The following is a 27,731-nucleotide window of genomic DNA, read 5'->3' on the forward strand; positions in this document are numbered from 1 at the left end:
TTGAATTTCAATGAGTGGCATTTCCTGTTAATTAAAATTCACAAGGAGTCTGCTAATGTGAATGGCTTTTGTGATGGTTGTTGGATTTTTACATTCCTAGAGAAATGGTGCATAGGCAAGCAAAGTTCCATTAAAATAACACAGTCAAAGTTATAGAAGGTTACTACAGCACCTGAAATACCCTTTCCTGGGAATTTTCATATCTCTAGACATATCACAGACCCTTCAAGACTAATGGGTTGACTTGCCATTAAAAGCTGCTTTTGGCAAATCTTACTACTAGCAGCAGCAAATGGAATCAGAAATTATTCATGCAGGCCTGTTCACCTTTGAACCCCAGAAATACTAAATCTTAAAATCTCTGCTTAAAAAATTAATTAAAACTCAAGCATGCCAGACTAGTCCTACTCTCACAGAGGCCTGGGCATAAAAGAGCAGAATTAGGTAATGCTGTTGTCCACATGCCTTAAATCAGATCCTCTGGGGAACCCTGGGAAACGCAGGGGCTGCTGACAGAGGTGGCAAACAGGTCTTGGACTAACCAGGTTTAGGATTCAGGTGCTTCTTACACCTTTCCCAGGTGGCCAAGGCCTCGCTGTGCACCTTGGGTAAGTCACTGGTCCCCTCTCTGCCTCAGTTTCTCCTGTTGACACAGAGATCACAACCTGCCCTGGCTGCATTTGTGAAATTCCTCCTGATCCCTGGATAGATAATGCCACAGGCATGCCAGGACACTGAAAGTGATTTTTTGGAGACTACTACACAAACTCTGTGGTCTCAGGTCTGCCTTAAAGCCAAAGAAAACCATCCTGGATTTGATCACCTGGGATGCACCAAGTCAGAGCTGAGACCACAAACAAACCCTGTGATCCCAACACCTGAGAGGGAGCTGGACTGGATGTTACCCTTTGGAACTGGGTGATCCCAAAGCCTTGCTGCTTGTCCTCCAGGCAGCTCTGTGCCCGTGGCTGACAGGATCCCCTGCAGCAGCAGCAGCAGCGGCTCAGGGCAGTGGGACCATGGGGCTCCATCCTGCAGGCACAGCCTGTTCCTGTTCCCTGTTTGTTCCCTGTTCCCTGGCCTGGGACAGCCATCCCGTGCTGTTCATGGACAGCTGGCTGAGAAAGGAAACTGCAGGGAGCAATTTTCCCTCCCCATTCAGCCCATCTTTGCTAAGGCATGACGAGGAGCATCCAAGCAAACGACAGTGCCCAAACCCAGCACAGCCAAGCAGACAGGGATTTAGGGTGTGCTCAAAGACTCTTGAGCAGAGCAGCCCTGAGATGCTGGGCCAGGGGTTTTCCCATTGCTCCAGTGTTTAACAGGTCTGCACTGCCCTCCTGCTCCTCCTGGGGAGCCACTGCCCAAATCAGGGATGAAGCTGGAGCAGGGGGAGGCTCAGGCTTTGTTTTTCTCCCCTCAAACTACAGAGCAAACAGGACCATGTGATGTGCTAACCAATGTGCTTTATTTTAAGTTTTCCACAATCATTAAGGATTTTGTTTGAACATTGAGGATTTTTTTTTTTAAACTTGATTGATCAAAGTTCCACATTCAATTGGTTTTGGCGATTTCAGTTCATCCCCCTCGAGTTCCCACCTGCCACATCACCCCAAGGGGACCCTCATAGGGTAACCCCTGCAGCAGCAGCTGGTGAACACCTCCCTGCCAGCCCTCCTACCTGGCCCTGGGGGTTATCAGCAGCACAGGAGCAGGGGGATGCACTGGATCCCTACCCCGGGCCAGTTCATCTTGTCAGCTCCACCAGTTTACATTGTCAGAGAAACCGGTCCCAGCACAGGGATCCAGTCACTCACCTTCCACAAAACAAGAATCAGATCCTTTATCATTCAATCATCTATTTCAATGACTGTTGATTTAAGTTTAATATTTTATATTCTTACAGAAAATAAAAATAATTGGATAAAATGGTGATTAAAATCACAGTCAATTTGCAATGCTTTCATTGAAAGTACCCAAGCAATCTGATTTAAAAAGACGTTAAGAATCAAATCTATTTTTTAAGAATTGTCAATAATATTCCAATGCAACTTGTCCACTGACCAGTGACTCTGTGGGTCATTTGTGAGTGAGCCAATCTCACAGCCTAAGACTGGCCACAGTTACCAACAGTGAAACACCACTGATGTCCAAAGTTATGCCAGGAATTAATTTGGTCCCAAGCCCCCATCCATGCACTCAGTGCAAAGAACCAGGCAGCAGTCGCTGTCTCAGGTTTTCAAAACATTGAACATGTTTGGAAACAAACTGTGGCCTTCCAGTTTCCAAAGCATGGAGCAATGCACCGAGTCCTACCAACACATCTCCTGAGTCACCCCTTCACACACAAACCTGAGGAAATGCTCTTCCTCCTCCATGAGAGAATTACTCATGAGATGGCAACGAGACCCCAGCCCTACACCCTGCCAGAATCCCCTGGCCACGCCGCCCTCTCCCCGGGCAGACTCTGACACACTCACTCACGTTGGGTTGCACATCAATAATCCAGTTGCCTCCACCCTGTTGCCAGGGCTGCTTTCCAAAAGGAGGTAGGGTATCAGAAGCTGGAGCAGCAAGGCTCATCAGCTCTCATGGGGGGACAGGCATCTACCCAAAGATGCTCCATGCTTACAGGTTGTCCAGTTAACAACCACCTGTGACAGAAGGACTCTGGGAGAGTCGGATTTGTACCTGCAAAAGGTGGGGAAAGATCTCCAGAGAAAATAACGAATGGATGTTGTGACACTGACCAGAATTTCTAGAAATAAAATTAAACCAGAAGGTCCCACACAGTGTGAGCGGCCACGTGGCTTTTCCTCCTGTGCAAGCTCTGACGATTCCAGTGCCCCAGTCCTAAGTGAGTGAGTCCTTCCCCGGGGGTGGCTTTGTTCATATTTTATTTAGTGCACTTAAAGTGACATTTTCTACAGCTGTCAAAAGTGAGGTGGCATTTTCTGCATGGATGTTGGCCCATGCAGGGAAGGTCCCCAGCTGGAAGATGCTCTTGGCCCATGTGTTCATAGCCAGGCTAAGAAGCAGAACTCCCATAAGATTCATGAGCAACCCAGTTCTTGCCTACAAAAGAAATACAAAGACAGCTGTTGAGTTTAGACTGGACATCTACAGCATGTGAAGCACGAAGCTATTTGAATGCAAACATTATAAAAATGGAAGGTTTAATTGCTGTTAATATTAGCAACATTTTAAGCAAGCTTAAAGCCACAAAGGCCATTCTGCAGCTGCTTACCAAGCTTTGATCCATCAAAAACACTAACATCTGTTTAGCCTCAGGAATGTGAGCAGGAACTGGGACTAAGCCTAATTTTACTCATAAGCTTTGTTTCACTGAGCTGGGGAAATTTTCCTGCATCCAGAAACCTATGAATGTTGAGCTGTTGGCACTAGAGAAACAGGACAAGGGGCTGGGGGATGTTGACCACATTCAAGACCACTTTTGTCACCATTTGGAGCCATGGTGGCTCCAAATTTCAACTTCATGCAAGCTCCTTCCATCGTGTGCCTTCAAACACCCTTGAGAACAGCATCAGACTTCTGTCTTCTCATTTTACTACATATTGAGCACGAACAATACAGAAAAAAAAACCTTCTTTAAACACTCAGGCTGATTGTTTTCATTGTTTTATGTATCTAAAGGAACTTACCATATCCTTGACCATCAAATGTCCAGAGGAAAAGGCAATTGAGTTGGGAGGTGTTGAGACTGGCAACATGAATGCATAGGAGCATCCTATAGTTCCTGGTATCATTAAATAGAGGGGATTCACTTTCAGACGAATGGCCTGGAAAAGCAGAAAGGAACAGACATCGGACCTTGGGGATTTGAGCTGCCAGCAGATGAACCAAAGGATGCAAACAGCCAGTGTGCTGTGCACAGCTCCATCCCACACTCTGTCATAAATAATCACATCTCTCACAACAAAGTCTGAAGGATTATTATCCTTCAGTGCCCACGTTATGCTACAGGACTTGTTGCTCCCAAGGGTTTTGAAGAGCCTGAAGCCCAGGAGCAGGAAAATTCCCCAGTGCCTGTCCCAGCACAGACCCAACACAAACCCACCCACCCAGGGGGCAGGGCAAAGAGGGGGCAGAGGAGGAGCTGCTCTTGCCATGGGATGACCTTACCAGCTCTGCCAAGACAGGCAGAAAGATGATAATAGTGGCAGTGTTGCTGGCAAACTCCGTGAACAAGGCGATGACAACCGTGATGAGGATGACAGCCACGGGAGGTGGCACACCCTCCAGGGGATGCAGACGGCCTCCTATCCACACAGACAAGCCAGACTCCTGCAGAAGGGACAGAAAAAACAGGAGCCATCCTCCTGCATCCCTGCAGGGGAACTGGTCCTCTCCTAGAACTTGCCCTCAGGGTGTCTCACAGCAAGCAGCTTGCAAGGAGCTGCAGATATCTGCTGTGTATTGTTGTCACTTGGAGCTGACAAGTATGTCCTTTGAGTGTGATGACTCCATTGATACAAGCTTTCCAAAGCCCAATGGGAACACCAAGTGACCCCTGCTAGGATCCAACCCTGCTGGGCAGGATGATGCCTCACCTCACAGCCCTTGGCCATGGCAAAGCCTCCTCCAAGCAGCAGGATGATGTTCCAGGGCACTGTCTCCTGGGCCTTCCTCCAAGTCAGCAAGGGCTGGGTCTCTGTGTTCGGTGCTGGACAAAGAGGAGAGGCCTGTGTCAAACACCCACCCAAAGAGGAGCATCAGTCATGGCCTGACTGAATGACAGCACGAGTCTGACAGCAGCGCTGAAGCTCACTGACCATGAGTTGCTGATCAAATGCACACATGGAGTGTCTTGAGTTAGCCAGCTAAAGGAACATTTAACTTAGTTTCAGATGTAAAAATAAAACAAAAAACATTCTAGCAATAAAGTTTTCTTTGAGGTTTTCTTGATTTAATATTTAATATGGGGTTAATTTTCTCTCTGTAACAGACATAAACATTGTCTTCAACAGATGGGGGTCCATAGAAGGAGGAAATTTTCTGCCATTTGAATTAAATATGTTATTAATTTTTCATTCAACAGCCAGTGAGTTTAACAGCAGAGAGCTCATCTCCCCTAAAAGCCATTTCTTAATACTTGATAAAGTGAGCTCTGTTGTATGGAAGGATGCACTAATGGGACTGAAATTTTCTGTTGAAAAAGGGCACATATTTTATCCACAGGAGGCCTGATTAAACATCTTCCTGTGTATGGACAACACAACAAATGTGCATAACTCAGAGCAGCTGCTATTTTGTTCCCACAGATCCCAGGCGATTCTCCATCATCCACAAAAGGCCTTCAGCTCTTTCTCCCCATTCAGATCATCTCTTATTCCAAGCAGTTTATGAATTGAAATTTGTATTTCATTGCTCCTCAAGAGGACTGACCCAAGACTTCAGAACCTGCTGGAGAGTTTGAGCTTTAGGAATTCAAATTATTCCAGAAACTGAGGAAGAGCACCTATGTCTGAGAATGGACAGCTAGCCCAGCTCTGCCCTCTCAGAGGTCCATGCTCCCTCGAAGGACAGGAGCCTTTGGGAAGTCAGACACCAAACCTCTGTTCCACCATCAGATCTGCTGTGTAAATGAACATCATGGGTAAATGAACACCCATTTCAGGTCACTTCATCCCACCATGGCATCAGTCCTGACAGCTGCATGAGCAACGGAGCCATTCCTGCCATCAGCAGCAGGGCAGCGACTGCTGAGCCTCTGCTGGTGCTTCAGATTTTTTTTAAAAAGCCTCCCTAGGATCAAATGGCACCTTGAAGCCAGCCTGCTCCACACTGCAGCTCCAAGGGGGCACAGCATTGCTCCTTGCCAGGACACAGGCAAGCACACAGCCCCTGCCTGGAGGGGTCTCCTACTCACCTTTCAAGTCAAACCACCACCTGAAGGAAGGTTTTTGTGAAGGGAAGAAGAACAGTATAATCACAATGGTGATTCCTGTAACTGCATCTGAGATAAACCTGTCCAAAAGCAGCAGAAACACTTGTAAGAAGCACAAGCCTGTAGAATTACAAAGTTTATGAGAACAGGGATTTACCAAAGAAGATTACAAGTTTCCATCAGGTTTGAACAATGCTTGTTTTTCAGAGTTCTTTCCTTTTTTAATTCCCTGTCGAGCTAATTTTCTACCATGGGTTGTGAACCCCCCAGAAAAGCTGCCCTACAAAAGTAAAAACCAAGATCTAATCCCCTCCACACTGATGTTCTGGTTTTCTGATTGCAGAGTTATAAGGACAAGTTTCCTGAGCCTATTGCAGGGAGGAAGAGAGACAGAGCCCAAACCATCTCATTTACATGAGCTCTTTGCAAAATGCTCAAACTGTCAGGGGAAAGGCAGGCTCCATCCAGTAAAAACCTTAAGCATGTGTTAGATTTAAGGAGTTATTAACTGATGAGGAAAAGGTCCATAACTACTTTGCTATATTAAGGAAATACTTACCAAACTAGGATTTTATTTGAAAAAACCCACCAAACTATGAAAATCTCTTATTTTAAGAAATAACAACACCCTCTGAGCTCTAGCATCCCCTAACTGCTGTGTCTATTCAACTTCACAAGGTATGGTTGTCACAGGGGACACAAACTTGGCAAACAGACATGATGGCACTCAGAATCAGCTCCTGCCATCTCTTTTCAGTCTTTAGACCACTGGTGAAACCAGTGAATTGCCTAAAGAACTCAGTATTTCACTGCAAATATACCTATAAACAGCATTCCCAACTTTAAATCCTAGGCATGGCCTCAAACAGACACATCACAACTTCCCACCAGCTTCATGCACCTCCTACCCTAGGAGACAGAAAATGCAAAGTTGGCTCTGCTACTTGATGCTCAGTTAATTTATTCCAGGAAATCTGAGTAATAGTGTTAAGCAACACAATCAGAAACTCAGGAATGTCAGTGAATTGGAAATGTTACTGCAAAATGGCAGAGTGGAAGGAAAATAAAGTCTTACCCTGGTGCAAACAAGCTTGCCCAGCCTGGAATGAATTTGGGATCCCTGGAGAACAGCATGATTGCAAACATGCAGAAGAAGAAGAAAATTGCCTGTTCTGCAAACCTGAAATGAAAAGAAATGAGGTCAAAATGCTGATGTGCTAAAGGGGTGGATCCAAGCTGGGACAAGTATCCAGCTCCTGCTGCAGCATCTTGGCTGGGAAGTGAGGCTGATTTTCTAAAACCAGCTACAGTGACACATTGGGACAGGCTGTAAATCTATTTGCAAATACTGGTGTTTGCCAGCAATAGTCTCTTATTGGAAAACATTAAGGAGAGGCAAGATGGAGATCAGGAATGCCCCAGCAGTGGGATGCAAGGCTGACCCTCTGGGTGTGGAAGGGCCAAGCAGCTCCTCGTGGTCACTCCTCTGACCATGTCCCTCCAGGACAGCAGCCAGGGACGGTGGCACTGCAGCTCAAGCCATACAAAAGGATGACTGAGATTCAAATCATACATGAGACAGCAGGAGCAAATTCCTCCAAGGTCAAAATCTAAGCACTGTCCCTTAGACACATGACAAGCAGCAGGGTAAAAGGCAATAGCATTCACTAAGTATCTAGTGGAGTTAAGGTTTAACCAAGGTTTAAGATGATGCCTCAAAATTCTATTTAAAATCCTGTGAGCACAGGCAAGGGCACACAAGCCCTTGGGAAGAGGCTGCTTGAGCTGATTTTTAGTTATGGGGCTGCTAATCAAATTGGTGGAGCTCAGCTTAATGGACTTTCCCACTCCTAGATCTCAAAGTGGGACTTTGATTCTTTCAGAGACATTTTGCAGGCTGCTCGATAATGTACTGAATGGAACAAATAAACCAATTGCTTTCATTTACAGCACAGGCACAGAGAGCTGCCTTTGAAGAACCACTCCATGTTCCACACAACAGAAATAATTACAATGTCAATAGCATGACACAAACATCACTGGATATTCACAGCACTGCCCTGAGCATGAAAATATTATTTTACAGATGGGGAAAGACAGACCATTTAAGGAAAAACCCTACAGTTCCAACAGTCTTCAGTAGTCTTGGCTGCCCAGAATATCAGTGGAGGGTTGGACATATGCAAGGTTGGATTTCAGCTTTTCCTGCTTCCCCCTTTTTCTTGGCATTTCTCAGAAGTCTAAAACTCATGTTTCTTTCAGCTGGTGCCTTACTCCAAAATATAATCCCCATCATTGCAGTTTGTACCAGCTTTTACTTTCCTCACTTGACTAGCATAGTTGAAGGAATTATTCAGAAGCAATAATTTGTTCCATGGCATGGATCTGACTTCTTTCTGTATACTTTCTCTTAGCTTTAAGATTTCCTAAAGTATATCCACCATCCATATCATTCATATCCATAATTTGATTCATCAGCCTTCTCAGCAAATGCCTCCTGTATGCACAAACCCTTGAAATCCAGCCTGTGTTGTCTAGCACCTATCTCACACAGAACTGGGTTTGTTCCTGGAGTAGAAAAATCATCAAGAGTAATTAAACAACTCAGCATGAATTCCCTCTATACCAGGAATGTTGCTGTTCAGAAGATTTGAGTGCAAGCTGCTATTTGCAATTATTCATGCTAGCAAAGTTGAGGAGGCTGGAGCATGCAAAAAGCAAAGTTCAGCAGGTTACAAACAGACTCAGTAGAAATATAGGTATAATTTTCTTTAAAAGTCTCCATTCCCCACAGCCCTCCACTCTTAAAACAGGATATTTCCAAACCCACTTAATTTCTTTCTCATTTCTATCCCAGCTTTCCAACTCACTTTGTTGGACCCAGTTTCTGGTAGTCCTCCTTTATCACCTCCTTGGCTCGGGCCTCTGCATCCACTCTTATATTTGACTTTTTTGTTTTCCAGCCCCTGCCAAGAAACACAACTATATTTTTACATGCATTTTTACATGCCTCTGACCTAAGTGACACATAGGAAATATTGCATTTTCTATGCAGCAAATGCAGGACTCAGTGTCCTTCTCCAGCACCTGCTCTTCAAGGTTCAAAGAGCTGCACATCTGTGGCAGCTCAGTTTGTGTTATCTTCAGATTATGAGGAGTAACAATGAAAATCTTTGCTGAGATAAAGGTAATGAGGCTTTATTTTATATATCCTTTGTCTCTGCATTCATACAAAGGAGTCCCTGCAGAGGTGAGGAAGTTTCCTCTCATTTATATTCTGAACTGTTTCCTCCAGCATGGGCTGTGATTGCCAAATGAAAGTCCCAACATTGCAGGATTTCCTCGTCTTCCTTCCAAGCAAGTTACCTACTTGTGCAGAACGACTAGGAATAGGGTGACACAGAAAATTAATCTGTCCCTTCATTTTTCAAGTCACTTGTAATTTCCTGGGTGATCCTAGGATGCTGCTGGGGATCAACAAAAAATGTGAGGAATTTCTAAGTGGCCGGGAATGTTAATGTGCTCCTGGCTAAGCCTCTTTGCCTGGCTGCACTGACTGCTCACAGTTTGCTCCTTTGCAGCATGTGTGTACAAATGATATATTCATATCTTGCACTTCATCTCCCATCACAGCCCATGACACTGAACCTGGTTTCTAACACTGTGACCTTGATTAAAACTACAACCCCAAATTCTGTATCAGACACATCTGCCCATCCCCATGGTCCCTTGCCCTTCCTTAATTAATTTGTTGTTTCAAAGGGTGGCTGGATGTTCTATAGAGATGAATGGCTGATCATTCAGAAGCTCCTGCATTTCAAGTTCCTGGCCCTATAATTTCTTGGATGTTGGGAGGTGTTATTAACAGCAGCCTCATCTCAGCCAGCCCACTTCAAAAAGCTCCATTCCCCACAGCCCTCCACTCTTAAAACAGGATATTTCCAAACCCACTGAATTTCTTTCTCATTTCTCTCCCAGCTTTACAACTCCCTTTGTTGGACCCAGTTTCTGGTAGTCCTCCTTTATCACCTCAGCCTTTTAATGCCTTTTGGACTCAAGCAAACCCCAAGTGTCCCCCTGCCCGTGCCCTGCTGCAGACACCCAGGACCTGCCCACAGAGAAATCCAGGCACCATCCCCAGGCAGCCACAGCCCAAGCACGGCTCCTGTGGAGCCTTGGCTGTACTTGAGGAGCTTTGCAGCGTCCCCTCCACCACGGGGGAATTCTGGCATCTGTGCCGGCCCAGCTATCCCAATAGAGCTGAGCCCTGAGCTGGGGCATGAGCCAAAGCAAACACAGAGCATCACGTCCCTGAGCTCCACGGCAGCTCTGCCTTTCCCTGGCTTTGGCCTCTTCTCCACCTGAGGGGCTGGGCACGTGCCATGCCCAGGGACACGGGAATTCAGCTCTGCACAAGCCCTGGCACACGGTGAGAGCAGCACAGCTCTCAGCAGTGAGCTGGCCAAGCATCACACAGCAGCACCCAGAGCCTCCTGAGAAGCCCCAGCAGCAAGTCAAGGACAAGCCTTTGGCATTTTCTAGATTAAAACTTTCCCATTGATCTTTTTTTCCCCTATGTCTGAGACAATGTAAATATTTGGACACCTGTTCTTCTTTTTCCTCTCTCCCAACATTTGCATTTTAAAGTCTAAACAACAATTAAAAGGCTTTTCTAAATATCACAAATTCTGTATGGTCCCTGGAGGAAGCAAGACTCTGACTTTGTTACCATCACTTGTGAGAGTGTGGAGGGGGGAAAAGATCTCCACATGAGCAGCAGAGCAGTGCTGCAATCGCTGAAGGCTGTGCACACTGAGGGGCTGCATGTGTCCAGCAAAGATTTACTGGAAAAACATGTTATTCTCAGTTACAGATTAACACCTTGTTGTAAAATTAAGCCCTGTTGTGAAGTAACCTGTTCCAAACCCAGGTTTTTGCCCCAAGAAGAGTCTCTGTCTCTTTCATGGGGAACTAAGATTTTATCATGGTGTTCAAAGCTAGATCCTGCTTTTCCTTTTGTCATTAAAAGTCTGCCATTTACCCTCCATAGGCCAGGGTCAGGCAGTAAAACAACCTTTAAAAATTGTACATTTAACTGAATGAATATGCATACTCTGTACATGTATTTAATTTGGATAAAATATATGTAACCATGAGATATCTTTAAAACCTTCCTATTCTATATCAGCTTTTTAAAATAGATGACTTGTTATGGGATGGGCCTGCTAGAGTTAGTTGTAAATTCCCCCACTTTCCAGGAGGTGATCCTGGGTGATATCAGTAGATTTAGGATGAGAAGCATGAGGAAAGCATATTATAATGCTAATGTAACCAGACTACATATGTGTATAGTGAATATCAACATACCTCAGGTTAATTCCTCCATACAAGATGGAGATCCATAGCCATCCCATGAGAAGAAAAATCAGCATTAAAGGAAATGCAAACATAAACCAAGAACCAAAGTTCACCACATCACATTCTGGAAAATAACTAAGCAAACGGGAAAAATCAAGTTAATGCAAGATGGGAAAGCAACCCTTCCATCCATGGGTAAACAAGCATCTGAAACCAGCAGTGCAATATCCCACAAACCTGCCCCTGTGCATTTCCCTGTGAGTTATCTGGACATAAGGAAATGTGAGGAGTGTTGTGTTGGGACAGCTCCCAGGACACCCTGCCCCCCCCATCTCACCCAGCCCAGCTGTGAGAGCCCTGGAAATCTCCCTCCAGCTGGACAATGCCTTCATGCAAAGATCCTCCTGAACACCCAGGATTAAATCTGCTACAGGAACTGCTGGAGAGTCTGGACATGAACCTGGCAGGGATGCTGCAGTGCCCAGGACAGGCTGTATGTACTCCTTGTAGAGGTCAGCAAAAGTAAGAAATACCTGTGGGCACCTGGGCTGGCACAAATCTCTGCTCCTATGCACATAGGAGGAATATTTTATGACTAAGAAGTAGTGTGTTCATTATTTTTCTTTCTCCCATACAGCAGTAGCTATAATTGCTCACAAAGCACTGCATAAAACAGTTACCAGGTTAATTGTAGGTGTGGAGTCAAGTCCCATTAAATTCAATGGGATTAAAAGCATCAGTGAGGTGAAGCACACATGCTCCAGTTTGGCTGACAGCCTGCCTGGCTAGGCTGGAAACCTGATTATTAAATCTAAGGCTGGTGCACTCCCTGCTTTCATTCCCCAAACACTCTGGAAGGGCATGGGTTTTCCAAGCCAGCACTCAGCACAGAAAGGAATTTCCTGCAGGGGTGGAGAACATGTCTGTGTCCTGCAGGATTCACAAGGACCCCAGGACAGCCTCCCATACCTCTTCAGCTGTCCCAGAAGGATGAGGTTTGGTGCAGTTCCTGTCAGCGTTGCTGTACCTCCAATGCTGGCTGCATATGGGATTGAGATGAGGAAACCTTTCCAGATGTTTGTTTTGTATTCCTCCTCCTTCTTTAAGTCTGAGAGAGCATCACTGGAAAGCTCCTTCTCCTCCGCCAGATCTTTGCTTTAAAACAGTCCAAAAGAGAATCCGGTGAAAGCCCTGGTTTAAATACAGTGCAACCACTTCAGAGCCTTGACAGAAGGAAAATTCCCAGTTTTTAGAAATGCAAGCTACCAGTGTGGTGCTCAAGGACACCTTAGCACTCAGTGCTGCAGAGGGGTCTGCTTGGTGAAGTGCCACATGGGACTGTCAGCCCTGCAGAGGACAGAGCACCCCCAGACCCATCCATAGGATTGAGGGTGCCTGTGCCTTGCCCAGCCCCTCAGCAGCTTGTGACACTGAGCACAAAGTCCACAGGACTGCCAAAAGGAAAAAGAACTAAAATTTGATAGATTTGAGGGAAGAAATATCTGTTCCTGTGTTCCTGAAAAGATGTTTCCTCCCCATCCTTGTCATCAAAGCAGGACCATCACCAGTGTGCAACTCCTGGGGGTTTTAACTCATTGGCTTCACACATTTGATGCTCCTGAGAAAACCAAGGCACAAATCCCCAGCAGGAGACATCTCTGGCTATGATTTCAGAGTGGCTGAAAAAAACCTCTGTAATGATTTGGACATGCAGAGGGATGCTGGACACACAGAGGAGGGTTTTTATCATCAGTGATCAGGATGTTCAGTATGATCAAAACATTGCAATGATTGAATTTCGAATTCCTAACACTTGGTCTAGCTCAGGGGATAATTCTCTCTCAACTCTCTAATACAAACTTTATAGTTAACTTACTCCTCAGTACTTGCCAGAAACTGCATCTCAGTTGGTACAGTGTAAAGTTTATTCTGCTGTAAAGATGCTGAAAAAGAAAGATGAGGACTTTAAAACAGTTCAAAGCATCTAGAAAATTCTCCTTGAACCAAACAGAGGGACAGAGGAAACAGCTACCATTTTAGAGGAGGGGCTGTGCAAATGAAGGGTGAGCTCACACCATGGGGATGGGGTCAGGAGATCACACCTGGCAGGGATGAAGGAGCCCTCCTCCTTCTGCCACTGCTCCAGCCCCACCACAGCACCCAGCTTCTCCTCCAACACCCAGGCACTTGGTCCCTTTACAGCTTTTGCCACAGGCTGGCCTTTGGGATCTTCTAACACAGCCCAGACTTCGAGGGTATCCCTTACCAAGTCATGAGTTTGGGGTGGGTTTTCTTGGGGGAGGATTAACTTGAATCATTCTTAGGAAGGATCGCTGTTGGGCTTTGCTGTATCTGTAAGGCAGGTTCCCCAAGGCACAGCCAGAGCATTCCCTGTCACTGAGCTTCATTCCCATGGGGTGAGAATTTTACACCCTGCAGACATCTAGTGCAGTCACCATAAGGCTGCAATTCCTTCTTTCAAGACAAGAGTGAGACACATTTGGGGATTAGGTTTTTTACCAGCTCCCCCAAAAGCCACCCTGACAGCAAAGACCATTCCAAGCCCATCATCCTCTCCACAAATGCCAGAGCCTGCAGGCTGAGCAGCCAGTCCCAGTACTCTGGGAGCTGCACAGCCCTTGACCACACCAACCGATGGGAGAACTCAGAAATCAAAAAATAGAAATGCAACACAACCACTCTGTGTTAGCAGACCTGACTTTAAGGCTCACGGCATTTGTGGTTATGGCTTGACCTCCTGAGGCTGGGAGATGTGCTACCAAGCCTCATTTTCCACGTTCCTCACAGGACTGGAGCACTTGTGAGTTTTATCCACCTTCAGCCCACGTGGCCCTTCCCCATCCCTGCTGGCTCTGCTGCCTTTCCTCGTCCTCTCTGTTGGGTTTTGGGTCCAGAGGTTTGTATGCCTGCACTTCCCTGTGCTCTGCAGACAGCCACAAACAGAGAGCCCCATTCCTGCTACTGCCACCCAAACAATCCCCAAATTTCTCTGCACCCTTCTTAGCCCAAAACCCAATCCCCTTCCACCCAGTGTGACCTGGATATCAAAAGCATGGAGAGAAGCCAGTGGTCAAAGTCTCTGGACCCACTCACATGTGCACCAAGACACCGTGCTCGTTCCAGCTCAGTGAACCAAGGACTTTTGCAATGCCATGTTCTACACATGGCTAATTTACTGAATTGGAGTTAATTGGCTTGGACACACACATGCTGAGCTTTCATCCCAACCTTGCCATGATGAAGGGATGTAATTAGAAGGATGAACATTAACCCATGGTTGACTGTTGGTCCCTCAATGGATTTAGCCCAAAGGCTCTTACACTTCTGTCCCACTGAAGCCCAGTCCTGGCTCTGCAAAAACATTTCATTCTACTTCAACATTTTTAAATTTTATTCCCCTGCTAAGCTCAGACTACCAGCCCATCTGAGCAGGACCATCTGTGAGTTATTTTTCAAGGAAGAATTGCAAAGGTAACCATGCAAGGGAAAGCCAGGCATACTGTAGAGATTTTCCTATGAAATTTATAAAAAATGAATTGAAAATTATTACAGGTCCATAAGTCAGAAAAGGCCAAAGGTAACAGAGTTTGGACCCAGCTGTGCACACCTCTCACAGAGCACTATGAGGATTCTGTGGCCATTTCACCAAAATACCTCACATACCTTAGAGGCAGAAATGCTTTTCCTAGATAATTTTTGCTTAATGACATTTTTTACTGTTTCTAAAAGGTTGAAAAGACCTGAAAAGGACTATTTCCACTGACTGAGGGATGCAGGCAGCACTGCTGTGGCCATACCCTGCCAGCACTGCCTGGGATTAGGCAGTCAAACCAGGCAGCACTGTCCAAAAATACACATTTCCCACCTACACCTTTAGAGACATAATTCCCAGGTCTGTGACTCAGTTACACCTCAAGCACTGAATGCAGTTTATCTTGAATTTGCAGAATATTCTCTATGAAGGAATAAAATACTTGAAATACTTTCTTGTGATTTTTGCCTGGAGATATTTAAGGTGCTCAGAGAAATAAAATATTGCCAATGAGGGGTTGGTTAGTGGGCAGAAGCAGAGAGAGGTCAGGGTCACTGGCACAGCAACTTCCAGCTTGTCACACACCTGTTGCTGGAGATGTCAGACAGAACTGCAGGGCTCACCTCCAAAAGGAAAGTTCTAGATGCTGAAAAATGTCTGTTGGTGTTAAATTTATAACCTTGCTTTGATCCATCAAAACCAGCTGAGACTTCAGCCACCCAACCTCACTGCCTGCTCTCCTGCATCAGAAGCCAAGCGTGTGAAAATGAACAAATCATTACACTCAGTTTTAGCTGTCAATGACACAAGAAAATAAATATTTGCTGATCTGTAACATGCTGCCCACATGGTTGAGCATGGACATAAGTGACCAAAATCTTGATATTCTCTCATCAGGAAAAACTGTCACCAGCTGATCAGAGACCACTTAAATTCAGGCTTCATGTGTGCAAGCAAAGTCCTACACAAAACTGGTTTCATACACTTGTTGAATTTTTTGCTGTGAGTCAAATGCTTTGAAATGTCACATATTCTTTATTATATTTTAAATTGTTATTTTTGCCTCATGGACTCTACCACAGTGTTATGAAACCAAGTCAATTGGCAAACTGATCTTATCACATGCCATTGTACAAGTTTTCTTGCACATACAGCTCCTTTCACAAATGAATCTTTTTTGAAGCACAGATCACAATTCAGATAGATCATAAACATTTAATAACCTATGAAATGAGTATATCTTTTTCTCATCTGCACATCTCCACTCCTAAGTGTAATGCGAGATTCATCACTTTTTCAAGGAACTCAGCTTTGCTCATCCATTTAGGAAGATTACAGAAAAGGATGAGTCTGCCTTGGGACACTAAAGTTCAAATAAAAAGTCTACATAAAAATGCAGATTTTTATGCATGAAATGTACATTTTACAGGTGGTTCCTCCTTTGTTCATATAATAAATAAACTTTTGAAAGCCTTTATCTCAAAAAAACCCACAAAAACCCCAAACATAATCACACCATCAAATTATATTTGCAAAGCATCACTTTATTCATTCTTCTACCTGCATGCCCCTCCTTTGCCTTTTCTGGTTTCTCTTACCACTGCAAGTGTGAGTCAAGGATGTTAATTCTGTGCTTAACAGTGTCTAGGACAAGGTGGGGAATCTTCCTTTTATGTGTTCCCAAACTCTTCTGTACTTACAGCCACAACTACACAGTCAATTTCAGAGGCTGGGGACAAAAAGGTTAAAAGCAGACTGACAAGACACAGAACAGGAAATTATAGCAAGGAAATCAGTGAGGTTGATTTTAATAGATGTGAATAGTCAAAAATTCATAAAGCAAACATGGTAAAGCAACCTGGAGTGCAAATATCTCATAATTGCTAAACATCAATGATGAATGATTAACTATATCTTTATTAGATGTGCACATGTTTGAGCCTTCTCCTGGGGACTCCTTTATCTGCCTTAGGACTCAGCAGGAACTAAGAAGCCATTGCTTATAAATCACAGAGGCAGATGAATTACTAATTAGTGCAAGAAGAAGCAGAAGAAGAAGCTGTGAGTACTGCTCCAGCTATCAGCAATAGCTGCAAAGGGGATGTCAGGATGTCATTTCTGGATTGCTGTTTCTCATCACTGTCTGCCAGAAGCCCAAAGTTCTGGTGATTGCCTTGTGAAGAGAGGGCTGGAGAATGGTCTTACCTGGCCACATACCCCTGACCTATCCTCAGCCTGCTCAGGAACAACACCACACAGCAACATGGAGATGGAAAAAATCACAAAGCACTTTAGAGACAGATATTTAACCTGCCAGCCTTCCCTTGAGTCCCCTGCTTTCTCCTCCAGCTCAGGCTCCAGTTCCATGGCTGAACAAACAGGAAAACAAGAGAACACACAGGTCCCAAGTGCACAACAGCTCTGTGTGCCACAGGGAGGGACCCCACTCATCACCTGCCCTATCTACAGCCCTCCCTGGCTCCAGCTATCCCCACAGCATCCCTACAAATCCCACCACCACTGTGCCACAGAGCTGGACTTTAACCTGTGCCAGCAGCAGCTTTATGGAGCAGGTTGGCTGGGCATCACCTCTTTTTGGTTTTCCAGGCCACTCATAAGCATTGCCTCCTGCATGACATGAGAAAAGGGCAGATAAAAGGGAGGTTTCTGCCAATATTCTTCCACCATGGGAATAAAGTGTGCAGTAAAGGGGGACCAGCCCTGAGATTGAGCTGCAAGCTAATGAACATGGTATTTGTGCCAGTAAAGTCAATAAAATGGGGCAGATTTGAGGGCAGCAGGGCAGACCTCAGCTGGCTTATACTACTGCCCTGTCTCAGTTACCTTGGTTTTCTTCATTTTCCCTGTTCATATCCTTAGATGTGTCTTTCTCCCCAAAGAGGCTTTTTAAAATTGCATTTGCAATTGGAAGCATCATAGCAGTGGAGGCAGTATTACTTAACCACATGGACAGGAAAGACGTTGTCAACATCATCCCTAAGATTAGTCTGAAAGAGAGAAAAAAGGAAAAGCTGAATTTCTTCAGTTTGGCAAGTTCTCTGACACATTGGGAGGAAAAGCTCATGTGCAGAGATAACAAAACCAATACAAAAAAGGATTTCTATGACTCTCCTGAAACTGGATGGAGCACAAGTATGGGACTGACCCAAATGATTCTCCCTGTGCTGCACTGCCCCAGGGGCAAACAGCTGAACAAATGGAGGAAAGGGGGTGTGGGCAGCCCCTACTATTGGAGCAGCACAGCAGAGCCTCTTCCCAAGCCCCTGCAGCTCACAGCCCCCAGGGAGAACCCCCATAGTCACCTGGCTGGCTGGACTCCCACCAACATGAGCACCCGGAGGGCAATCCTGCGGTGTAAATTCCACTCCTCAATGGCCGAGGCCATGATTAAACCACTGAGGAACAGGAAATTGGTGTCTAAAAAGTATTGTGGGCAAACTTTGTTAGATGGGAGGATCCCCAGGAAGGGAAAGAGGACGATGGGCAGCAGAGCTGTCACAGCCAAGGGCAGGGCCTCGGTGCACCAGTACAGGGCCATCAGCAGGATCACATAGAGGCATCTTCCTTCCTGCAAAAGGAGGAGAGGAAAAGTGAGATGTGGCATTACAGAGACATCTTGGCACTTGGAGACGCTTAGAGAAGCAAAATGTTCCAGTTACTCCCTTAAGGATACAGTACTGCTCCCAAATCATTTCCATCAAGTGCAACATCCACCCTCCTACATTGTGTAAGGAGTTCAGGACTGATCTGAGACCACAGCAAAACCAAAATCCTCCTTGACTGCCTGATCTTCCCACATGCTTGCAGGCATCAACCAAGGAATCTGCCCCACAATACTGAATTAGGGCTGGCATTGCTGCTGACATGCTCAGGTGTCTGACCCATTTAATGTTTGTGCTTTCCCTACAAGTTCCGCAGACCGTGCTCTGCACAGCTATGCAAAAACAGCCTCGGGAGAGGTATGCCCCCCACATTTGCAATAGGCAGCACTCAGAAAGGTTTCTTTTCTTGGATCAGAGTCTCCCAAGAGATTTATGAGAGCCCATTCCATGGGAAGGGATCCCAGTCCCTACGGAAATCAGTAAATCAAGCACCCTGGTGTCACAGCACTTCCTGTGGGCTGCATCGCTCAGCATCACCCCGGCCTTGGCCAAGGCTGGCAGGAACCCAGGGTCCCCAGGCCACAGTGTGAATTCACCCATCCACCCAGGAGGCACAAACTAGACCAAAGCCATTTGTCACCACAGCCAAAACAATGAGCAATGGGAGGAAGTCGGGAGAGCGGCCCCGAGCCCAGGACGGGAGAGCCCAGGGCAGAGCTGAGCTGGGTCACAGCAGGGCTGAACAGGGACATTGTCAGCAAGCACAGGCAGAGTGCCCACTGCACTATAAATAACTGCTGAGCATCACTTGGAAGGCACAGAACTATTTATTTTATCACTTTTCCAGCTTGTTGTGCAGGTTGAATTGCTACTCAAAGGCATCTCTGTGCCTCTGCTCAGACCTTCCTCCCCTGGGCTTCTGAGGGGGAGACGAAGGCTCTGCTCCCTGCCAAGGCTGGGGACTGTGGGAGCTCCATTTTGGGCATAATGTGGCCTCAGCCCCATCATTTGAGGGTTCAGCCAGGCAGCAGAGCAGGTACAGCATAGCCACCACCTGCCTGTTCACCTACAAACAATTTGCTGCAGGCCTCGGCTGAAGGAGGTCAAAACCAACATGGATTCATGTTCACTGCATCTGCAAGTGAAGGTTTGAAAGGTGGACAAAATGACAGATTTCCTCATTTTGTTTTAGCACCCAGGCTTTGCATTGGCAAGGGGTGCTACTAGCAAGGCCCCAGCACTTCAGTGCACGTGGAAACACGAGCACAGCAGAACTGAGTGTAACTGATTTTTTTTTCATACGTTAATTGTAGCAGTGTCAGTGCCTCATATGAAGTGCCTAGGATCTGGATTTAAAGATGACTTTCAGACCTAATTTTGGATGCCAGTAAAATGACATATGAGTGTGTGTGAAGCAAAACCCTCAGACTCAGCCCAGCCCTGGCAGCTCTCATGAGCTCCCTGTGCTTCATTTCCCCCAAACCAGCAGGACCAGAGCAGCAAACCTGGCAGTGCTAAACTTTACAAAAATAAAGAATCATGGTTTCAAGTGTTTGCCACCAGTTTAGTGATTCAATTCCTGTGCCAACTGATAATTCCTCTTTACTATGGTTCTTTTTAAATGCCAAATAAATAGCTTTGCTCTCATTAAGCTCTCTTCCATTTGATTTCCAAAGGCCATATGGATAATTTTTTTCTCTCACTGGCAAAATATTCTTCAGTTTCCCACAAGGAAAGTTGCACCAAAGTCAACTTCAAAATAAAGACACTTTAGCTCTTACTGGAGTAGAGCAACTGAAAATATTTAACAATGACACAAGAGCATATCAGTGAAGGCTTTAATTGACTTTACAAAATAGATGATGCACAATTTAGAAAACTAATTATAAGTAATGGATATTTATTCTCCAGTGTATGGAAAATGTTCTGGAAAACACTGCAATGAGACACAGCATCAATCTAATAACTCCTCTTCACTGCAAGATCAAAAGCCAAGGGGTAAAAATGAAACAGGGCAGAAAGAACTGCTGTGTGAGAGGCTTCCCTGAATTTTTGAAACCTATATGGATCAACAGGAAACCACTTGAAGAAAGCAGTAGTGCTGTTTATCCAATTTATTCTACCCAAAAAGAGGACATATTGCAGCTATATTGTTTTTGAGATGGGACCACCATTGAACAAAAAAGGAACAAGACCAATCCACAATAACTTCAATTTCAACCAAATATTCCCCAGAATAAAAAAAAAAATCATCAATAAAATTGAACCAAAGTCTATATGAAATTGAAAGCTTTTTGATTTCAAGATATTTTGCAAATGTTCATTAATTGATGTCCCCAGTGTTTGGTATGTTTGGTTAGCACACAAGCAATTAATGCTAACAAATGTCAGGAGAATGGTCCTTTGGGGATTTGGCCAAGGGTGCCCCTGGACAGGCTGGGCTGAACTCGTTGCTCTGTGTGGCACCATCACCTCCACATCTTTGTCCTTCCATCCCTTGGCTGCATCCTTGTCAGGACTCCTACTACTTCTTGTATCTCCCTGCAGCTTTGTATTTACATTTTTCAACAGAATTCTATCAAAGTTCATGGTGGCACATATGAACTTTAAAATGGATCTTGTGATCAGGTTAATTTTATAGCCACTTAATGATTTCCAGGAAAGCACTTGTGGCTCTGGACTGCAGCAGCTCTTCTTCCTGTTGCTCAAGAGCCTTGGGATCGACCTCTGCCCCCCCAGATAGAGATGCTGTCTTTGCTACACTCAGGCACTGGGGATTTTCCATGCTGGGGGACCTGCTGAGCTGTGGCAGAGGAAGCCAAGGCACGAGGTTGTCTCCTGTAGTCTCTGGGAAGGGCAGATGAGGCGCCCCAGGGAAAGGAGCCTCTGGCAGGGAATGTGGGTCAGGTGAGGCGAGCGGGCTCACCCAGACACAGCACTGGGACACAGGGACAGCCTGAAAGGGACACCAGGACCTTCAGCTGGACCTTGTTCCCCATCAGACCCACTGCCCACAGCTTCCCCACCCAGCAGACTCAGTGCTCAAAGCAGCCCTGCCTCGGCACTGCCAAATTCTGGGTTTTCTCCATCAACCCCTGAATGCTGCATGGTCATCACAGCCCCATCAGCCACACAGGCTCCCCACCACCCTCTAACCAGGTAAAAGAGTGGCAGACAGGGCTCCTCCGGGACCTTGATACCAACACCAAGAGAGATTTTGGCTGAACTGGAACTTTTCGAGCCCTTTTATCCCTCTGCTATCACCAAGAAACATCCTACCTGTGATATCCAGAACTGCCTGGAGCAGAAAACAAGCACTGAGTGTTGTCATGGCACAGCTGTGACTGTGCTACCAGCCCCACTGTGCCCACTGCCTGTTCTCCAGCAGGATGGATCTGGGAATCTGATTTCTACTAACCCAGCTCCTGCAAGCATTATGTAATCTGGACTCAGCCCAAGCCCTGTTTACCAGCCTCCCTGCCAGTGCAGTCCTTTTGCTCCTGCTGGCTATTTGCAGAGTGGCTAGAAAGGGGCCAGTAACACAGGGCAACAAAGCTGCAAGAGCTTCAGGGAATCTATTTTCCTCTGCTAAAATGACATAAGGCTTACTAAACACTTTTATTTGAACTCCTTGAGGTATTTTGTAGTTGCCAAAAAAAATCCACCTCTGTTTTAAAACGAGACAGCTGAAGCTCAGATAAAGTGGGCAAATTGAGTGTGTGGCAAAAAGTCACCAACTCAACAAAGAGCAGCCTGGAAGACTCTTCACTGCTCTTGTCAACTTTCACACATCCCATGCACACAAATACCACATTTATCACTTGGCTGTGGGTAGCCAGTCCTGTGGCTGTGTTGAGCTAATTACATATTATGATCTCCCATCTTCTTTTTTTTTTTTAATACTTCCCAAGGGAGGCTACAGATCAGCCTGGCATGTGCTCAGCATCCCTGGTGATCTCCATCTGTACTGGGGCTTGTAGAAACACACCCACTTTACTGGTACACAACAAACTCTTCAGGCTCTTGAAAAGTTATTGTATGGAAGTTATCTGAACTTATAGATTTTAAAGTAGCCAGGGTTAGATGTATGAAATTTTAAATGTCCATTTAATTACTGTCACAGTAAAAATATTTATTATCAGTCAATTTCTTAGACTGTAGGATTGCACTATCAGAATTTTGCTCAGTATAGAACAAAAATGCTGCACTGAATGTGGCTTTTTCTGCACTGTCCATCTGGCAACAGATTACAACATTTGTGTTCATCACCCTCAACACCCTGCCCAGGGATTTCTTCCATTTCTCTTTTCATAGAACCACAGAAACAAGTAGTTTAGAAAAGACCTTTACAATCATAGAGTCAACCATTGCAGACACAGGCAAGAATCAGGCAGACATGTTTTATATGCAGTTGTGTTTTCCAATTAATACTAACTGCTATCAATAAAGATTTCCCTTTCCCCCAACCCAAGAATTGCTGCTATCACACCCTCCCAGTGCCAGCTTGCTCTTTGCCAGGCTGGCCCTCTCTCTGTGACTGAAGCTCACAGAGAATGTGGTAAAATGCAGTCACTGTACCTTCAGTTATCCCCCTCTTTCCTCACTGAAGTTCTTGCTCTCATCTTTTAACTGACCATTGCTTCTAGTTCTGTGGAACTGGCCTTCCCAAATCACCACACACAAACACTGCAGGGATGTACTTTGTATAAGAAATGTAAAACCAGGCTACAATCACTTCTTTCTCCTGCCAGGCTGCTCTCTAGCCTGTTCCCTGCCTGTCCATGCTCCTGCTCTGCTCTCCTGACAGGATCCAGCATGCAGGACAGCCACTCCCATCCCCTTTGTCTGCATTTGCATCCCCCTCTGCCCACAAAGACACCCTTCATGCTCTTTGCTCTCCAGGGCAAGCAGTGTCATTTTTCTTCTGGAAGATCTTAAAGTCTCCTGGTACTAACCAGGAGGACCCATCACCATCATCCAAGCTAATTTTAAATTGTTCCATGGCCACCGAGGAAGTCAAGTCTGTTTTCTGAAGGCACTGGGCCCTATTTGCCTGCTCAGAGCTCCTTTTAGCAGATTTGGCTGCCTCAGCTGTTACCAAGCCAAGAGGCTGTAGACATTGAGTTCATTAGAAGCTGTTGGAACAAGCTCTTTGCACAGCTCATTAAAAGTGCCCCCATGCCCCTTCCAGCAGAACAGTTCCTCCAGCCCCTCCTGCCCTGCCCCAGCTCTTTGCAATCATTCACAGCCCTCCAAGCAGGGGGGTCACAGGCACTCCCACTCACGGGACAAATATTCAGCCATTTCAGCAGCAACCAGAGCAAGAGGTGACACGCAGACCCCTGTGCAGAGAACTGGCTCCACACAGGGCATTTCCTTCTGCTGCCTGATGTGGTGGGCACAAAGCACTGTTCCAGACACAGCTTGGGGAGCACACCCTGAGGTCTCAGCAATGCACCCACAAAGCAGAAATTTCATTCCTCTATTTAGCAGAAAGGAGGCTGCAGACAAAACCATTTACACCAGCCTCCCTCTACACACCCACCACCTACAGAGGCCATCAATTTTAATTGCCCATTAAAACAAGGGCAATTAACAGCAGCAGTGGCAGCCCTGTCACCATCCCTCTGTGCAGGGACTCACATAAGGATCTGGAGAAAAACCACTGCAGAGTGACAGCTGGCAAGAGCTCTAATCACAGCTTGAAGATGTGAACACTGGAGTCCATCACCAGTGAGCAAGAGCAGACCTGATGGATGATTTTTCTCTTTTGTGTTTCCAGGGGGATTTTACTTAAGTGTAGGGAAAACCCACTGCACCCACATCCTAGGGCATCACTCAGAAAGGACATACTAACCCAAGGAGCCACAGCCTGTTGTGTTCTATCACTTGAAGTCATGAGTTCTTGGTCTCCAGGTCCAAGTGAAATGTTGCCCATGAAACGAAAGCTGAGGTGGCTTTTTATGGTAGAAATCCTTTGGGTGATTAAAATTGCAGAGCATCCCAGCAGGGAGTAAATGGTGACATGATGTGAGAACAGATTTTTAACATCAACAGAGAGGAAATTACTGCAGAGGTGCCTGTAAGACACATTCTCACAAGGGAAGGCTCATCCTGAGACCAGCAGAGGCTGAGCCTCACGGCTTCTCCTCTCCTACCAGTTTCTGTTGCACCGTGCCAGGCAGCATTCCAACATCCCAGCAGGAGCACAGGGCTCTCTCTCCAGCTTGTCCAACACCCCCGTGTTCCAGATGCACGAGCACTCGGCAGCATCCCGGCTGTTCCAGTGGCTGCACATCACCAGCACTCCTCCTGCCCCAGCCTGCTGTCCCTGGATGCCCTGCCTGGGACAGGCTCCCAGTGACTCCAGCACAGCCCAGCCAGTTGAGTTCTTGCTGGCCACCTGCAGCAGCTCTCACGAGCTGGCTGCCCAGGAGAGGCCAGGCTGGGCTGCAGTCCCGTGGCAGGACAGACAGACGCCTGACCGGCAGTGCAGCGAGGGCACGCAGCCTTTGCCATCACGTGCCAGGGCGACTTCCACACTCTGCCACCCCTGATCCCCTGCCTGCTGACCCTGTTCCTCCCCCTTGCTGCTCTCACAGTGTGGTTAAAAGCATAACCTGCTCCTTCCCCTCCCACAGCCCCTCGCGGCTCGGGCTGCGGACAGGGGGTCAGGCGAGCTCCAGACGTCAGAACTTAATCCCCTGTTGATGCAACAGCAAGTTTCTTTTCTTGTTGAACAAGTGAGAGAGTTTAGTGTTGAAACCCTGGATGAATCATTGACCCCTGAACATGAACAGATACAATGGTGTACAGGAGTTAGCAGCCACAGGTTCCCCCTACGCCAAACCCTGGGAGAACTTGGGGAAGCTGCAATTTGGACTTGCTTGAAACACTCACTCATGTGAGCATCCAGATTTTGACAGGTACCAGCCAGCGGCACTGCTACCACCTGTGATGCTTTAAAATCCATGGAGAATGAAGAACAGGTGAGCAACAGAGCAGCCAGCTCTGCCAGGGTCTCCTTCCATCACCACAGCTGTACCCCTGCTTTGCCACCCGCTCGGCTGCAAACATTTCCACTTTCCCAACACCATTTTTTCTTCAATAAAACAGCATTGATCAGACCACCCTACCCATGAGGTCCTCCATGGACTGCACCCTAGAGTGGGCTACCAGCTCACTCGGGGAGCTGAGTGGGAGCGAGCAGCACCATTACACCACAGATATATTTTTTAGTTCTGTACACATACAGAAATCCCTTTCCTGAACATCCAAATCCTTGTACAGCCTGTGTAGCACTACACACTTCAACCAGCACACAGAGCCCCAAGATCAAGGCCCTTCCCACAGTGCTGGGTTCATCTGTGATTTCTTCTCATTATGAACCACTGCACAAAAACAGACATGAGCTTGCACTTAGCATACAGTGCATCTCCTCCCTCTCTAATCCTATCTCACAATTTTAACAAGTGCCAAAGCCAAACAGGATGCTATTAAATACACTTGAAGTCATTTGTTCAGCTATTGACAATTAATGCAGAAATGTAACTATTCAGTTATGAAACTGCAAGGGAATTTAGTACCTGTTGTGCAATGTGTTTCCTATTCCTTGAGGGAGACATTCAACACAGTCCTATTCATAACTCAGCCAACAATACAAAACAGAGGAAAAAAGTGACATTAAATCCAAAGAAATGTCTCTTTTAATATATGGTGTCATTAAATAAAGCAATGGTCAATCTATTTTATTTTTTTAATTTAACAGTGTGTTTTGTATCTCAAAGGAGAAGGTTTCACCTGACAAGCACTGAACAGGCAGAACTAAGTGCCAGCTCTGTGTCCTTACAGCTCCTAAACTATTCCATGTTTACTACATACTGATCATTACTTATTTTAAGTCATTCTCAAATGGATCTGAGTCAGAACATGAGGGTGAAATCTGGCTCACGCTGAAGTCAATGGTGCAAAAAAAGTCCACAGGGCAGTGAAGACATCCACAGTGTCTTCACTGCCCTCTGGACTTCCACCCAAGGCTCAGAGGTTCCTGGTGCACAAGAGCCGTGCAAAAAATTCCTCCAGCCCCCAAAGCCTTGCCGCAGATTGCTTTATGTGCAGTTCATCACATGCTAAAGCACAAACCTTCGGAGGAGACCAGTTTCCACCTTTACAAAACAGCACTTATCTTACTCGCAAAGCCTTTTCAGACACAGCATCAAAGTGCCCCGAGAGTCCCCCACAGCGGGGCGGGCACTCTCAGCCCCGCGGCACAAACTGCAGCGCAGCTCCGCAGCTCCCGGTCCCACCGCCACTCCCGTCGCTCATGGATGTGCCAGCGGTGCCAGGTAAACTCCCAGCGCCGGGCACTTACCTTCTACCCCAGCTCTGCAAAGCCCCGCCCTGGGTGATGCTGGTCTTGCCTCAGTTTCCCCAGATGCCATTTGGGCACTACTGATAAAAGTTACAGGGCGCTTGGGTACCAGCAAGAAGCACCGATCATTGCCACTGAGCTCGAGCTGATACGATCCTCCCTCCTCCCAATGTCCATATAAGAGACATTAAACAGAATTCACGTTACCTATCCCTTCTACCCCCTATAAACCCGACATGACCGCAGGACGCCCCATCCATTCGCACTTTAAGTTGCAAAAGGGTGAGGAGCTGTGCAGCGCAGGCTCTGCTCCATGCTCAGGCAGCAGGGTGACGCTCTCGAGAGGCGAACACCGCTGCTGCTGAGGCAAGCGGTGGCATGGAGCCCCCAGGCTGTGTCCCCGATCCTCCCAGGGTGGAACGCCGCTCCACACACTCGGAGCTCCCGGTGCAGCATCCCCGGTGTGCTCTCCCGCTCCTTGTCCCGCAGTTCTGTCTGTGCCCGTGTCCCGCAGTTCTGTCTGTGCCCGTGCCCCGCTCCGTGTCCCGCAGTTCTGTCTGTGCCCGTGTCCCGCAGTTCTGTCTGTGCCCGTGCCCCGCTCCGTGTCCCGCAGTCTGTCTGTGCCCGTGCCCCGTAGTCTGTCTGTGCCCGGGCCCCGCTCCGTGTCCCGCAGTCTGTCTGTGCCCGTGTCCCGCAGTTCTGTCTGTGCCCGTGCCCCGCAGTTCTGTCTGTGCCCGTGCCCCCCGCCCCGCAGCGGGGTCCCAAACCCGCAGTGCCCACCCGGGGTCCCCCGGCGGTACCTTGGGGGGGAGGCTGAGCAGGATGGGCACCAGCGCCAGCGGCGCGCACAGCAGCACCACGAACCTCCGCACGCTCCACGCCTTCTTTACCAGCGCCCCCAGCGCCGCCATCCCGCGC

At 46.8% G+C, this 27,731-nt stretch overlaps 1 protein-coding gene across 1 annotated transcript; it reads right to left on the reverse strand.

Annotated features, from left to right (window-relative positions):
• Positions 1–1,449: 1,449 nt before the first annotated feature.
• SLC13A3 (solute carrier family 13 member 3) lies at positions 1,450–27,731 on the reverse strand. The gene is made up of 13 exons (XM_066561455.1): positions 27,614–27,731; positions 18,143–18,408; positions 17,664–17,827; positions 13,143–13,209; positions 12,236–12,421; positions 11,276–11,401; positions 8,779–8,874; positions 6,984–7,088; positions 5,891–5,988; positions 4,572–4,684; positions 4,144–4,305; positions 3,663–3,800; positions 1,450–3,075 (listed from the first exon to the last, which is right to left on the reverse strand). Exons 1-13 carry the CDS (start codon positions 27,722–27,724, stop codon positions 2,890–2,892), a joined length of 1,818 nt encoding a protein of 605 aa, XP_066417552.1. The 5' UTR covers positions 27,725–27,731; the 3' UTR covers positions 1,450–2,889.

This window comes from Molothrus aeneus, chromosome 17 (genome assembly GCF_037042795.1).
Source record: "Molothrus aeneus isolate 106 chromosome 17, BPBGC_Maene_1.0, whole genome shotgun sequence".
Classification (NCBI taxonomy): domain Eukaryota; kingdom Metazoa; phylum Chordata; class Aves; order Passeriformes; family Icteridae; genus Molothrus; species Molothrus aeneus.